General features: G+C 42.5%; 1 protein-coding gene across 1 annotated transcript in view; it reads left to right on the top strand.

Annotated features, from left to right (window-relative positions):
• The first annotated feature begins 3,165 nt into the window (after positions 1 to 3,165).
• rrp12 (ribosomal RNA processing 12 homolog) overlaps positions 3,166 to 14,535 on the top strand; it is a 28,737-nt gene continuing 17,367 nt past the window's right edge. The window contains exons 1-13 of the mRNA XM_080740466.1: positions 3,166 to 3,363; positions 5,861 to 6,090; positions 7,726 to 7,809; positions 7,918 to 7,994; positions 8,691 to 8,796; positions 9,309 to 9,425; positions 9,835 to 9,973; positions 10,645 to 10,772; positions 11,418 to 11,516; positions 11,631 to 11,722; positions 11,830 to 11,941; positions 13,935 to 14,035; positions 14,123 to 14,237. Of these exons, the coding sequence (XP_080596592.1) occupies positions 3,225 to 3,363; positions 5,861 to 6,090; positions 7,726 to 7,809; positions 7,918 to 7,994; positions 8,691 to 8,796; positions 9,309 to 9,425; positions 9,835 to 9,973; positions 10,645 to 10,772; positions 11,418 to 11,516; positions 11,631 to 11,722; positions 11,830 to 11,941; positions 13,935 to 14,035; positions 14,123 to 14,237 (1,539 nt within the window). The 5' untranslated portion in view covers positions 3,166 to 3,224. The remainder of the gene's footprint in view (positions 3,364 to 5,860; positions 6,091 to 7,725; positions 7,810 to 7,917; positions 7,995 to 8,690; positions 8,797 to 9,308; positions 9,426 to 9,834; positions 9,974 to 10,644; positions 10,773 to 11,417; positions 11,517 to 11,630; positions 11,723 to 11,829; positions 11,942 to 13,934; positions 14,036 to 14,122; positions 14,238 to 14,535) is intronic.

Raw genomic sequence — 14,535 nt, 5'->3', positions numbered from 1 at the left:
TTGTCCAGTTGTCTTTGTCTAAAATTCTGTTTTAATGTATTTTTGAAGGTTTTCAGAGTACCACTAGAGAGCCTACCTCAGTATAATACTGAACACATGGGGACATACCTAGGTAAGTGGAGACAGCTTATTTAAAAAGGCAGAAAATTATGTCTGTTAATGTTCCTGTTAAAAAGTTGTATTTCTTGGCAAATTTCCTTTCATGTGTGTGCTTTCTCAGGTTTCTGGTTGATGCCTGTACGAAAGATGGGTTCCATTGCTGGTCGGAAAGCTCTCAGGGTGAGTCTTGGCTTATAACGTTTCTAACTTAAGGGACCTGTGTGTTGTTGTTTTTATCTAATTTATGTGGGAAATGAAAAAATTAAAATAAACAAAGAAATTACTTGGAAAGACATATCTGCCAACAGAACCACAGATGTGTGTTATTCAATGAATCCAACATGGTTAAAATGGAGTTTGAATTATGGGTTATAGGAAGGGGGCTTGTCTGATAAAAATCCAATATCAAACATCTAAACATTGAATCAAGCAACTTAAACACTATCTGGGGTGCACACAAAACCCAGAGTAGTTATTAAAATGACCCCAAACATGTTTCATGGTGAAATATTCCATTAACTGTTGCACCCCTACATCAATGTCCTATTCTGGGGTCCTTTGTGTTTAGCTGACCCAAAATGTCTTTTCTCTCTACCCTTGTGAACAAGGAGATGGCAAGATGGAGAGCAGTGCAGTCAGCAGACATGGGCTTGAGGAAGAGTGAGCGCAGAATGCAGTTGTTGGACATGTTGCAGGAGCAGATGGAAGAGCTGTTTTCCCTCAGCCAAAAGGCAAGTTATTGTCCTGTCAACAGATGGCTTTGACTTTTAATTTTCACATTTCATTTTCAGTTCTCAATATTTTTTTTCCCCAAATGTTATGTAAATCAGTCAACTTTGAATACATTTTGTTTATGTATACATTGTAAATGTATATAGTTTAAACAAAGTTATTTTTGTTTTCTCTTTCATTTCATTTGGAGATTGGAGTCATAGTGAATGTATTAACATTAATATCCCAACATAATTAATATAATGTAAAATCTATGGAAGAAGCAATCACTGTGCTCTTATTTTAGTGGGTCAAATGAAATCATTTGAATAAAAAGATCTTCCAGGATTAACTTCTTGGATAAAAATATCAAGTTATGATTCACTCTACTACCACAAGTGAGAAGTGCATGTTATCATATGAAGGTTTCAGCATAATAATCTACAATTTTCACAGGTTTGATTTCAGACAGAGGCATTGGCCAGCTCTATTGCTCGTTTTTGCTCCTTCACTCTCTATAATCATGTAAACGTTTTCCAAAATACATTTCTGTTCTAATAGAGAACAGGAACAGCTTTAATACTTGCTGTAAGATGCATGTACTGTACAACAAAGACAAGCAGACGGACAGGCAAAACAAGGGACAAGCAGCAAGGGACTGATAGACAGAAAGATGTACAGCAGTGATTCTGATTTATGTCACGGACCCCAACATTAATGTGTTTGACCCCATACAGATGTTTAAAAATGTCAAACCAACAAGAAAAAAGGATGTACAACACATGTTGCTTACATTGCCAAAGCAAGTGTCAAAATAAAATAAAAACAGTTGAAAATGGGGAACATTGTATATACAGTTTGAGGGGGTACAGCATTGTGTAAACAGAGCTATGTCGCATTGTCGTTTTATACAGGGTATAAAGCTTTTGGAACAAATAGCAGATTTTTTTCTCAATACGATTTAAATACCGGTAGTATAAGAAAAAGAAAAACTCTGATTTAAAATGTGTTTAAAGCTAGCGGCTTTATTTAATACTGTATGTGCAGTAGGTCTAGATGTTATTGTCAATCAGTGGTTTGGGTGGTTGTGTTCCAGTCTCTAGCCTTCATTTATCGCAACAGTCCACACATCTTGCTGCTGTGTTTGCACATTGTTGTATTTCTCACAGTAGGTATGGGAGTTTCTTTTGTTGTTGGTCATGTTTTCGAACTCACTTTGGTTGGTAGCCTATATCAAGGCTTGGTACAAAATTCATAATACACAAAAGAATATTTTCACATGGATATTATGTTTGCAGGGGAGGCATCACATCAGTGTGATCTCTGTTAATGTTGCAATAATGGATAACAGATATCTGGAAACCTATAACAGCAGCACATGTTTAGATGTATTCTCATTTTGACCACCAGGCAGCAGTGTTGGTTAATCCACTTTCTCTCACACAGTCTGTCTGCTTGTTGCAACCGTAGGGAGCTACTTACTGTAGAAACCTCCACCGGCTGTCCGTGGCTGAGTCAGTCAGTCAGTCAGTCAGTCAGTCACACTTTTGCCCTGCTCATATCTCCACAACCGTTGCCCCCATCCATGCCAAATTTTGCACACACACTCCTTGACTGCCAAACTACAACCTCCAAGGACCCCCGGAGCCCCAGGGACCCCCAGGTCCCTGGGGGACCCCCAGTTGTAAAAAATGACCAAATGTGCTCACACGTCACACTTTTTCCCTGCTTATATCTCCGCACCCGTTGACCCGATCCATGCCAGATTTTACACACACACTCCTTGCCTGCCAAACTACAACCTCCAAGGACCCCCGGAGCCCCATGGACCCCCAGGTCCTGGTCCTAACCAGAGTTGTAGAAGAGAGAGTTACGTCACTTACGTCGACTCCCATAGTAACCGTGGAAAGCCTATTTACTCTATGGTGGGAAGCTTACGCATGCGCACACATGGAGCCTGTTCTCATTCCTAGCTAGCCTCTGCTGCTCTTCAGCCCGTCCGCCCCCATTATAACCAAGGCATTTTCACTCGCTGGTAAGTAGACTAAATCACGTCTTTTTCACCCTTTTAATAATGTCATCTACCTTGGAGGGGCCCGTGAATTCGTTAACATGGTGAAAAAGACGTGATTTAGTCTACTTACGAGCGAGTGAAAATACCTCGGCTATAGTGGGGGCGGACGGGCAGGAGAGCAGCAGAGGCTCGATAAGAATGAGAACAGGCTCCATGCGACGCCACTTCCGGTCTGCGGCGAGTTCAAAGCGTGACGCCACTCTCTTATATATCGCTCTGGTTAGGACCAGACAGACACGTGAGTCTGACCGTGACGTCATCCCATGAGCGACAGAGCCAGCGGTGCAACAGAGTTGAGAGAGAAGAACGGGGATTGTTTTTCCTCAACTTATTCAACAAAATGGTCAAATCGGGGAAACTAAAATCTGGGACGTCGTCCAAGCTGAAGCGATGGAGGAAAGGACACAGCAGCGACTCCAACCCGCAGACGAGCCGCTTTCGAGAGGCCGCAAAAAGTCGCTATTTCAGCCGGCCGACTGGTAAGAGACAGCCTGCCTTCTATTCCTGCTGATCACACGTGGGTCTCTGGGCTAACCTTACCATTAGCTTAGCTGTTCAGCTGCCTGATGCTTAATGTTAGATTTAACACTCCAAAATGCAATGGTTAAAATTCACATACAGTTGTCAGAAGTTTGCTGCTGTGTGGTTTTGGTGTTGGTGTTGAAGTTGCACATTACGCACGAGTTGTCCTGTATGTGACGTTGTGTATATTATGAGTTGATGTTTATGTGTATCAGAGAGTGGATGAACCACAACATGTACCACAACTTGTCATATCTCATATAATATCTATAGTTTGCCATGATGTGAATGATGAATGTCTATGAACATTTAGCTGTCTAAATGAATACATATATTGATCAATCATAGACATTCATGTTGTCTGTCTGACTGCCTCAGAGAGTGCCTACAACCTATAGGATCTTGTTACTCCCAGTCACTCCCACTAGGATTTATGTTATATTCCTAGCCTTCAGTTAAATAATGTTTACATACAGCTTCATGCTCTATGCGAATAATTCAGAAGCTCTGGCAGTTTTGAAGGAGGCCAGCGAGCTACATGTTTTAAGGGAAGTTGTCAAGGAATTCCACACCTGGGTGGCTGTGTTGTGGAAGGAGAATTTACCCATATTTGTCTTATGGGTTTGTATTATCAGATTGTTGTGTGCACTCCCTCTGGTGCTGTGTAGCCGCAAATTGCAACACTAGATTTTTTTTATAATCGGATGAATCTAGGGTTGCAATACCTCCCATAGGCAGCCAATGCATCAAAACAGTTTTTTGCTATCTGATTGTATTAAACGATGTCAAACTCACCAATATTGGGGCTCTATGGAAAGCTTGGAATTTACTCTTTCTATCTGCAAAGTGTTTGTTTCAGAAAAATCCACAGTAGACATGTTATGAGTTACTTTCTATCCAAGACATTTGGTTCAGGTGATATTTTTTTCAAAGTCATGGAGTTTGGAAGCGCTCGTGGAAAATCCCTCAACGGTCCTGTGACCACCTGGTTCTAAATGTCACATTATGCAGGAGGCAGCGGGACATGGCGTTATAGAAGACGAGCGCTTCCGAAGTTCAACACTTAGAAAATAAACCACGTCTGCTCGGATTTCTTGACAGAAAATAAATCATAACAATTCTACGTTGGATTTTTCTGAAACAAACACCTTGCAGATAGAAAGAGTAAATTCCAAGCTTTCCATAGAGCCGCAATATTGGTGAGTTTGAAGTCGTTTAATACAATCAGATAGCAAAAAACTGTTTTGATGCATTGGCTGCCTATGGGAGGTATTGCAACCCTAGATTCATCCGATTATAAAAAAAAATCTAGTGTTGCAATTTGCGGCTAGGTGCTGTGGGTGTCGCTAACATTTTGGAGATGTTTGATCAGATAAGCGGGTAGTGAGTAGCCTAGTTCCAGACCCTGAATCGCTAGCCACACCCCTTTAATTTTTTTTGTTTTAAGTGAAACGAAATGTCAATTCAGGCTGAGTGTCAGGCTAGGTAGTAAGGGGATTCAGGGCAGATTTGCATTGACTATTTTGAAAGTCAATCCTATACCTCCTCTATATCAGGGGTTTTCAAAGTGGGTGACGAGGCACCCTAGGGTGCCGCAATGCCAGTCCAGGGGTGCTGCGAGATAATTTGATAATATTTGGAATTCATCAATATCACTTTATTATTCTTAGTAAAACAGACCTGATTTGCACTGTACTTGATGAGTTATTTTTCCATCTACGACAACAACTCTCTTCACCAAAAATAGCAGATCTACAAGTAGGGCTGTCACGATTATGACATTTTACATTACGATTAATTGTCACTCAAATAATTGCGATTAACGATTTAATTGTGTTTTTGTCGTTGACAATTACATTTCTGTTTGGCTTTTAGGCTTTGAAGTTGCACATGGTAGATATGACACATAACCTAAATATACAAAGAAATTACTGACATATTTGACTTAAAAAAGAACATTGATAGTGGAAATAGCCAATCTACAAGCTCACAACGCGTCGACGCGTTGTGAGCTTGTAGATCTGCTATTTCCACTATTTTTTACATGGAAACGATTATGACGATTGTGAAAAATAATCACGATTATGTCAAATAATCACGATTAGACGATTATGTAATAATTGTGACAGCCCTATCTACAAGCCCACAACGCATCACGTTGTGAGCTTGTAGATCGGCTATTTTTGGTCAACCTTCCCCCCCAGAATAGCCATGCTGGGGTTCAAGTGGTTAAACGTCAAGTATAACGTTATTTTCTGTCAGTTCTGATGGAAACGGATATTTCTCCAATAGGATGTAAGATTCTAAAAATGAACAGTGTAATTCAGGGGTGCCGTGGATGAAAAAGTTATTTACAGGGGTGCCCTGAGTCAAAATAGTTTTAAAACCCCTGCTCTATATTATTTTGGGTGTCTTCCCAGTTCCCACTAGCCTGTCTCTTGTCTCTGTCCGTAGGAAAGAGTGACCTGACGGTTGACGCTCTCAAGCTGCACAACGACCTGCAGGCACCAGGACCCCTGGAGCGGGGTGGCCGCGGAGATGCCTGTATGGACGAGGACCCAGAGGAGCTGGCGCTCTCACAGAGGACCTCCGGCACCTTCCTCAGTGGCCTGTCAGACTGCACCAACGTCACCTTCAGGAAGGTGCAGCGCTACTGGGAGTCCAACTCCGCCGCTCACAAAGAGGTGGGTTTTACGTCTTCATATGGAGCCAGCTCAATTTCGATTAACCACTTTAGCTCTGGTCTAGAGTGTCAGCTGCACTGACGCTCTGACTGACTGCTGGCTACCATGGCTACACGGAGCTGGATATTTCATATATCCAGGTTTTTCAGATATCCACGTAGAAAAATATCTAGGTCCACACGGAGCTGGATATTTCATATATCCCGGTTTTTCAGATATCCACATAGAAAAATATCTAGGTCCACACGACAAAGATATCTAGGTCTAACAAGCACGCACACAGTAAAGTCTTCAGAGATATCCGGGTTCCCTGTCTACACGGATCCAGTGAATCGGATATTTTTCAATCTCTCCACTTATTTATCCGGTTTAAAAAATATCCAGCTTCGCAGCCGAAATATCCAAATATCCAGAACTTGAGCCATGGAGGCCATGGCTACACGGAGCTGGATATTTCATATATCCAGGTTTTTCAGATATCCACATAGAAAAATATCTAGGTCCACACGGAGCTGGATATTTCATATATCCCGGTTTTTCAGATATCCACATAGAAAAATATCTAGGTCCACACGACAAAGATATCTAGGTCTAACAAGCACGCACACAGTAAAGTCTTCAGAGATATCCGGGTTCCCTGTCTACACGGATCCAGTGAATCGGATATTTTTCAATCTCTCCACTTACTTATCCGGTTTAAAAAATATCCAGCTTCGCAGCCGAAATATCCAAATATCCAGAACTTGAGCCATGGAGGCCATGGCTACACGGAGCTGGATATTTCATATATCCAGGTTTTTCAGATATCCACATAGAAAAATATCTAGGTCCACACGGAGCTGGATATTTCATATATCCCGGTTTTTCAGATATCCACATAGAAAAATATCTAGGTCCACACGACAAAGATATCTAGGTCTAACAAGCACGCACACAGTAAAGTCTTCAGAGATATCCGGGTTCCCTGTCTACACGGATCCAGTGAATCGGATATTTTTCAATCTCTCCACTTATTTATCCGGTTTAAAAAATATCCAGCTTCGCAGCCGAAATATCCAAATATCCAGAACTTGAGCCATGGAGGCCATGGCTACACGGAGCTGGATATTTCATATATCCAGGTTTTTCAGATATCCACATAGAAAAATATCTAGGTCCACACGGAGCTGGATATTTCATATATCCCGGTTTTTCAGATATCCACATAGACAAATATCTAGGTCCACACGACAAAGATATCTAGGTCTAACAAGCACGCACACAGTAAAGTCTTCAGAGATATCCGGGTTCCCTGTCTACACGGATCCAGTGAATCGGATATTTTTCAATCTCTCCACTTATTTATCCGGTTTCAAAAATATGCAGCTTCGCAGGCGAAATATCCAGCTTCATGTGGCTGCAAGCCCCAACAGCACAAAAAAATGTCTAGCTTCAGAAATATCCAGTTCCGTGTAGCCATGGCCGTACGAGACTAGACCAGGATTTCTTAGCCTTTACGACGGCTCAACTTCAGTCAAAATAAACGAAACTACTTCACTAGTACTCACCAAACCAAAGGTAGTTTTGCGTTGTTGAAAGTCTATTATCCGCGGTGGGAAACCTCTCAGGTCATGTGCTCCTTGATGTGTTCCACAGATCTGTGCCGTGTTGGCAGCCGTCACTGAAGTGATCCGTGCTCAGGGAGGGAAAGAGACCGAGACAGAGTACTTTGCTGCTCTGGTGAGTGCTGGCATTATGTTGTTGTGTGACATTGTCGAATGTGACGTGTGCCCAGTTCAAACCAACTGTGTGCTGTGTGGCTGAATGTGTGTTGGGGCTCTTTTCCAGATGACCACCCTGGAGGCTGTGGATACCGGGGAGTCACAGGCCGCTGTGGCGTACCTGCTTAACCTCGCTATGAAACGGTTAGTGCAGTGGTTCTCATCCTTTTTTTGAGCGGTGGTAAACCGCTCCATAGAGTGGCTGTGCGTGTGCCTGTAGCCACTTTTCCTCAGCGTTTTGCCATAGCAATGTGTTTTCCTCAGCGTTTTGCCATAGCAATATGTGTGTGTGTGTAGCCATATTACATCACCACCAATTACATCCTAGACTTATATCCTAGTCTTTTTCCTCAGTGTTTTGCCATAGCAATGTGTTTTCCTCAGCGTTTTGCCATAGCAGTGTGTAGCCTGTATTACATCACCAATTACCAATTGAAGATGTTATGCAAGCACGACCACCGCTCACTTCACATTGGGTGTGATTTATATATATATATTTCTAGTTTTCAAGGACCTGTTACCCCACATAACCCCATTAGACTGGTTCCAATCTACACTGTAAAGTGCTGGAAAATGGAACCAAATGTTCAATTTCTGTGGTCTCAAGAGTTACAGAACGGTATGGGTCCATTTGTTTCATAACAATCTGTTACTTTGCTGGGGTCCCACTCATAGAACCCTGGCGTGAAGCTAATCTTGTCGAACTGCTACCTTTGCTACTCTCAAATTTGAATCCTGAAAATTAACAGTTTTGGACATGGGAGACTGGGAGTTTTCCTCCCGACAGAGACAATATAACTATATATTTATCGTTGCACGTGTATGAATTGTGCCTTCCAGGGTCCCAGCTCCAGTTCTCATCTCTAAGTTCTCAGACACCGCTAAAGCTCTGATGGACGTCATGTCGAAGCAGGCCAGTTCTGACGCTGCTCCTGCCCTCCGATGGGTGAGTGGATGTCTGTGTGTCTCTGTTGAAGGGTGAGTGGATGTCTGTGTGTCTCTGTTGAAGGGTGAGTGGATGTCTGTGTGTCTCTGTTGAAGGGTGAGTGGATGTCTGTGTGTCTCTGTTGAAGGGTGAGTGGATGTTTGTGTGTCTCTGTCTGTTGATGGGTTAGTGGATGTTTGTGTCTCTCTGTCTGTTGCCTCACAGTCAAATATGTACCGTATAGTGTTATTATCTGGTTCAGCACTTAGCACAACCTAGGGACTCTATTCTGTGCATGCCATACTTGTAATAGCCGAACATTTGGAGAAAATGGCCAATATGCAAGATCACAACACATGACAAAGTGACGCGTTGAGAGCTGGTGGCTCGGCGGAGATTTGGGATGGTAAAAAAAGGATGGGGCCAATTATTGACCCCTAGGGGACGCCGGTCAATGAAAAAAAGTAGGGTTTAGGAGTTAAGTTCTGTGCAACAAAACAATGTGTGTTTTATTAACGTATGTGCCTTTTCAGATTGTGTCCTGTCTGGCCACTCTGCTGAGGAAGCAGGACGCGTCGGTGTGGACGTACCCCTCCACTCTGCAGGCTTTCCATGGGCTGCTCAGTTTCACAGTGCACAGCAAGCCCAAGGTTCGTCTCCTGTTACTCCTTCTAAAAGCCCAGTCTAGTATCTTGTGTGCCTGTAGTCTCGCACAGCCAGACGATCAGAGATCTATGGCGGGCCGGGCCTGTCTGATGACAACTAAATTCAATGCAGAGACGAGGTCAGCGCAGAGAATGGGTGCTAACAAACAATCCTACGCTTAGGACTACACCAAAGTCTTTGCATTGGTTGTACAATGGCGTTAATTTTTTAATTGGTTTCCACCCAGTTTTAGCTACTGCATTGAATTTAGGTGTCACCAGACACCTGGGGATCTTGCTTTTTATGCAAGACTGTGTGAATGTGTGATTGTCACTGTGGCTTTTCAAGTTCTACCAAAAAGGCGATGGTGAAACTTGTGCATCGTTTTTCACTGTTTAATTTCATCCTGTCCAGGTGCGTAAAGCAGCGCAGGTGGGTGTGTGCACAGTCCTCAGGGGTAGTGACTTCCTGTTCAGAGAGAACGCCCCCTCCCATCACCCAGCTGCTATGGCCACCGCCAAGTTCTGCATCAAAGAAATGGAGCAGGCCGGGGGTGAGAGTTTTTTTTACGACTGGCACAGTTATTTTGGAGATGTTTGATGTGATCATCAGAGTTCAGGGTTCCCACGGTCATGAAATTCCTGGAAATATTTTGAAATTTGAAAAATATTTTTCCAGTACTGGTAAAGTTTTGGAATTGATCAAGGGTCCTGGAAGGTCCTGGAAAAAATAGCTATGCATTGTCTTTGGTTATTGATTTTGTTAATAACTCTGAAATGACAAATTTTACATTGGCCAAATTGTCAAATATTAGAGGCAGAAATTGTGAAAATAGCAGATCTACGTGCTCACAACGCCTCGCGTTGCGAGGCGTTGTGAGCATGTAGATCGTCTATTTTCACAATAGAACCTATTGTGTTCAAAATTCCTCAACTCTTAATGCTCGTCAGGGTGCTGGGGTCCCCAGTTAAAACATGATTATTTCGGGGGTCACGGCCTGAAAAGGTTGAGAACCACTGGCATACACTACCTGTCTTTGGGCATTGCGCATAGGAGTAAGCGACTTGTTAATGAGCCGAATTATTGTTATATAGTCCTGGAAATTGGGTTCAATATTCTGGAAAAGTTTTGGAAAAGTTGTGGAAATTAAACGGTAAAAATGGGTGGGAACCCTGAGAGTTGTATTCAAGTATTCATTTGTATGGTGTGTTTGTTTGTGTTCAGGCAGTAAAGAGGACACCACCATACTACACGTGCTGGGTCTTCTAAAGGAGCTGATGCTTACGTTTCCTCTGCCGGCGGTCAAGTCCTGCTGCGAGACTCTGCTCCGAGTGATGACACTCAGCCATGTGGTGAGTACACTAAAGCATTCAAAGTAGGGGTGAGAGTTTAACCGGTAAACCCTGAAGAAGACTGACATAGTCGAAACGTTGGTTTAAAATAAAAGTTTTGCATCGTGGCTGAAGAGTTGTGCGCCCTCTTCCTTTCTTAACTAGTATTCACCTGCGTGGTCAGCACCTCACCAACTTAGGTGTGCGCTTCTCCCCTTGTGTTTTGCAGGGATGATAGTTTAACCATCAGTTACCTGATTCTACAAAGATGTCAAGATTTTTAAAAAATGCTTGCAGCTCTGCATGAAGTGACGCACTGTGAGATAGGATGCATGGGTGATTTTGCTTGCGATGCTGTTGAATTTGATCACCGTTTCGCAAAGTGCAACGCAACCGTTCATTTTCCCTTTCTCATGCTCTCTCAGATAAACTAGTCTGAAACTACTCTATTGCACCTCCCTGATTGTGTTTAAAATAACCAAATGACAACCCCATTTTATTTACCAAATTACATTGTCAACAAAATGCAGAACATATTTATTATGTGTATTAACTAATAAGCTGTTAGATACATTTCGGAGACAAAAAACATTTATCAGTTGTACACTCAGGACAGGTACATCATGTTTATATTCCTCACATACTCTCCCTGTGTCTTGTGTGTAGCTGGTGACGGCTAGCGCCATGCAGGCTTTCCACAGACTCTTCAGTGGGAAACCAGGCTCCGTCTCTCTGTCACCTGAACTCAACGCACAGATCATCACGGTGAGAGAATGCACCATGAAGTGACATTCAGTTTATTGATTTGCAGAAACACAGGAGTGTTTTATGTAAAAGTAGTTTTATGAAAAAAGTGCATGTCGTGGAAATGTCTCCCAGGCCCTGTATGACTACCTGCCCAGTGAGAATGACCTGCAGCCCATACTGGCCTGGCTGGCTGTCATGGAGAAAGCCCATGTCCACCTGGCAAGGTAATAATAGCTTCTACAGAGCAATGTCGCTAAATAACATTTGCGATCGTTTTCTTTTCCCCCTCTGGCAAATGTGTTGACCGTTGTTTCCCCGTCTCTCCCTGCAGTCTCCAGAGTTCTCTAAGTTTGGCCCACCTCCCTCGTTTGTTCTCCAAGGCCATGGTCTGCTTCCTGTCCACTCACACACAGGTGGTCTCTGCTGCTGCCAACACACTCAAGGTAAAGTGGCGGTCCTTACACCTCAACACGTCTGTTCATTACAGAAGGACTTTAGCAGATTACCATAGTAGTAAATGGAGTAAATGGCATGTATCCAAGTCGACAAGAAACTGGATAAATTGTCACGTAAATAGATTGCAAAGAAACAATTTAGTGCTACGGAGTAACTAGTACATCAAACCTAGCTTCTGTCTAAACAACATGTTATCTAAATAACTTTCTTAACATTTGTGGTAAAGCAAGCAGAATATGTCATAAATAACATACCAAGTAACCAACATACAATATATCTCCATAGTTTAATTCAGGTGTCTTCAAAGTTTTCCGGGCAAGGACCCCTGAGTTGAGAGAGAGATGAAGCAGGGACCCCACAAACCTTTCATAGATTACATATGGTTTCATCGTTTGACAGCACAATCATCAGTGTATTTTGGATTCATGTCGATTTGTGTTTTCAGATATTTAACCACTTGAACTGTAAATAATACTTAATACACTTTTCTTTTTTTTTTACAATTTTATTTATACATTTTCAAGTTTAAAGACAAGACATACAATACAATACAATCACACACATATAGGACATACCCTCCCACCCGCCCTGTTAAGTTAAAAAAAGGAAGGACATCAAACATAATATATTACAAAAGAAGGAAAAAGTAAATAAGACAAATATAACAAATCTGTACAATAAATTGAGAGAGGGGGGGGGGGGAAAGTCTTAAAGCTCCTGTACAACCCTCAGGATGTTTTAGAAAAGTGAACGAGAAATGGTTGCCACATTTTCACAAACACTGTCTTATCTTTTCCATCTGCAACAAGTTGGTCATTTCTGCCAGCCATGTTTTAAAAGAGGGCACCTCCACTCCTTTCCAGAGGGTCAGAATATTCCTTTTGGCAATAACCATGCCATATTTTATAGCCTTACGTTGATAAGGAGACAGAAATGCTAACTCTTGGAATCCACCCAGAACAGCACAACAGGGGTCTGGGGCGATGACACAGTCAAACACATCTGAGAAAAATGTAAAAATGTCACTCCAGAATTTTGTTAATTTGGGACATGCCCAGAAGAGATGTCCCAGAGAGCCCTCTGCTGAGTTACATTTAGAGCATAAAGGGGAAACAGAGAGGTAGAATGAGTGTAACTTAGTGCAAGAGTAATGCAGCCTGTGGATTATCTTGAATTGAATCAGTTGGTGTCTGGAGTTTATGGAGCAACTGTGTATATCTTTCAGATACGATTCCCATACTTCATCATCAATTGTTATAGCAAGATCTGATTCCCAGGCCTCTTTCAAATGCAGTGTAGGGGGAGTTTCATACGACGTGAAAAAGTCTACTAATTGTGAGACAAGGCTCCTGGAATCGGGCGGTTGATTCATAATTGTATAAAGAATGTGTGAGGGAGGTAAAGTGGATTCAAAATGTTGTATATTTCTGCGTGTGTAGTCTCTAACTTGTAGGTAATGAAACAAATTAGAGGCTGGGAGTGTGTATGATCCCTGTAGTTAAGCAAATGAGGCAAAAACATTATCGTTATATAGGTTAGATAAAGTAAGAATGCCTTTACTCTCCCAGAGTGTGAAGTTATTTTTAAGTAGTGAAGGGGGGAAAACATGATTATAATGTATAGACGTAAAAAACGATATTTTGGGTAGATTAAATGCCTTCCTTATTTGATACCAGATTTTTACAGATTTTTTAACCAAAGAATTGTTAGAGATGGAGGCCAGGGGTTTTGACGTTGAAAACAAAAGGGCAGGTAGGGATGTGTTACACCAAACCTCTACAAGCTCACAACGCCTCGCGCTGCGAGGCGTTGTGAGCTTGTAGACCTGCTATTTTTGGCTAAAGTTTTCCGAATATATACGCTAGGGTTCAAGTGGTTAATATAAAACATCACAAAGATTTGGAGGACCCCTCTGTAGTAAGTCTGAGGACCCCCTGTTGAAGACTGTTGGTTTAATTTCTACTAATGTTGTGTGTCCAGGCTCTGTTGAATGAGTGCGTGGCTCCTCGCATGGAAGAGATCGGCCCGGTCAGCGCCGCCTCTTCCACCGGAAACCCAGCATACGTCTGCAAAATGTTCAGGTGAGCTCCGCAGCTCTATAGAAAATAGTATTTCATGAGTTCCACATGGATGACTGTTGCTGTAATGGGGTGTCTGTGTTTTTCCAGTATCGTGGAGGAGGGTCTGTCCTATCGTTTCCACGCCTCCTGGCCCTTCGTGCTGCAGGTGCTGGGTTGCTTCTACCGAGCTGCAGGAAAGCAAGCGCACCCTGTCATGACCAAGGTAACACTGATTTGCCATCTAAGGAGTACGTGTGCAAAGTTTGGCATCATTAGCAAAAGTGTGACTTAACGTGACAGACGGCCGGCCGGCCGGTGGAGCTTTTCATATTAACTTGCGACCTTACGGTCAAAAAAAACAAATGGTCCTTGAAATATATATATATTTTTAAAAATGCGTCCTCCGTGTCCACATCAGGCTTTATAGTCACTGTCACTGATATATAACGAAAAAACATCGCATGGATGCACCTGGGACGTATCCTCAGTGATGTAGCCCAAGCTCATCAGGGTTTCGGGTC

This window comes from Nannobrachium achirus (genome assembly GCF_963921795.1).
Source record: "Nannobrachium achirus genome assembly, chromosome: 13".
Lineage (NCBI taxonomy): Eukaryota > Metazoa > Chordata > Actinopteri > Myctophiformes > Myctophidae > Nannobrachium > Nannobrachium achirus.
The sequence above is the reverse complement of the archived record's forward strand: the minus strand, read 5'-3'. Positions and strand labels throughout refer to the sequence as shown.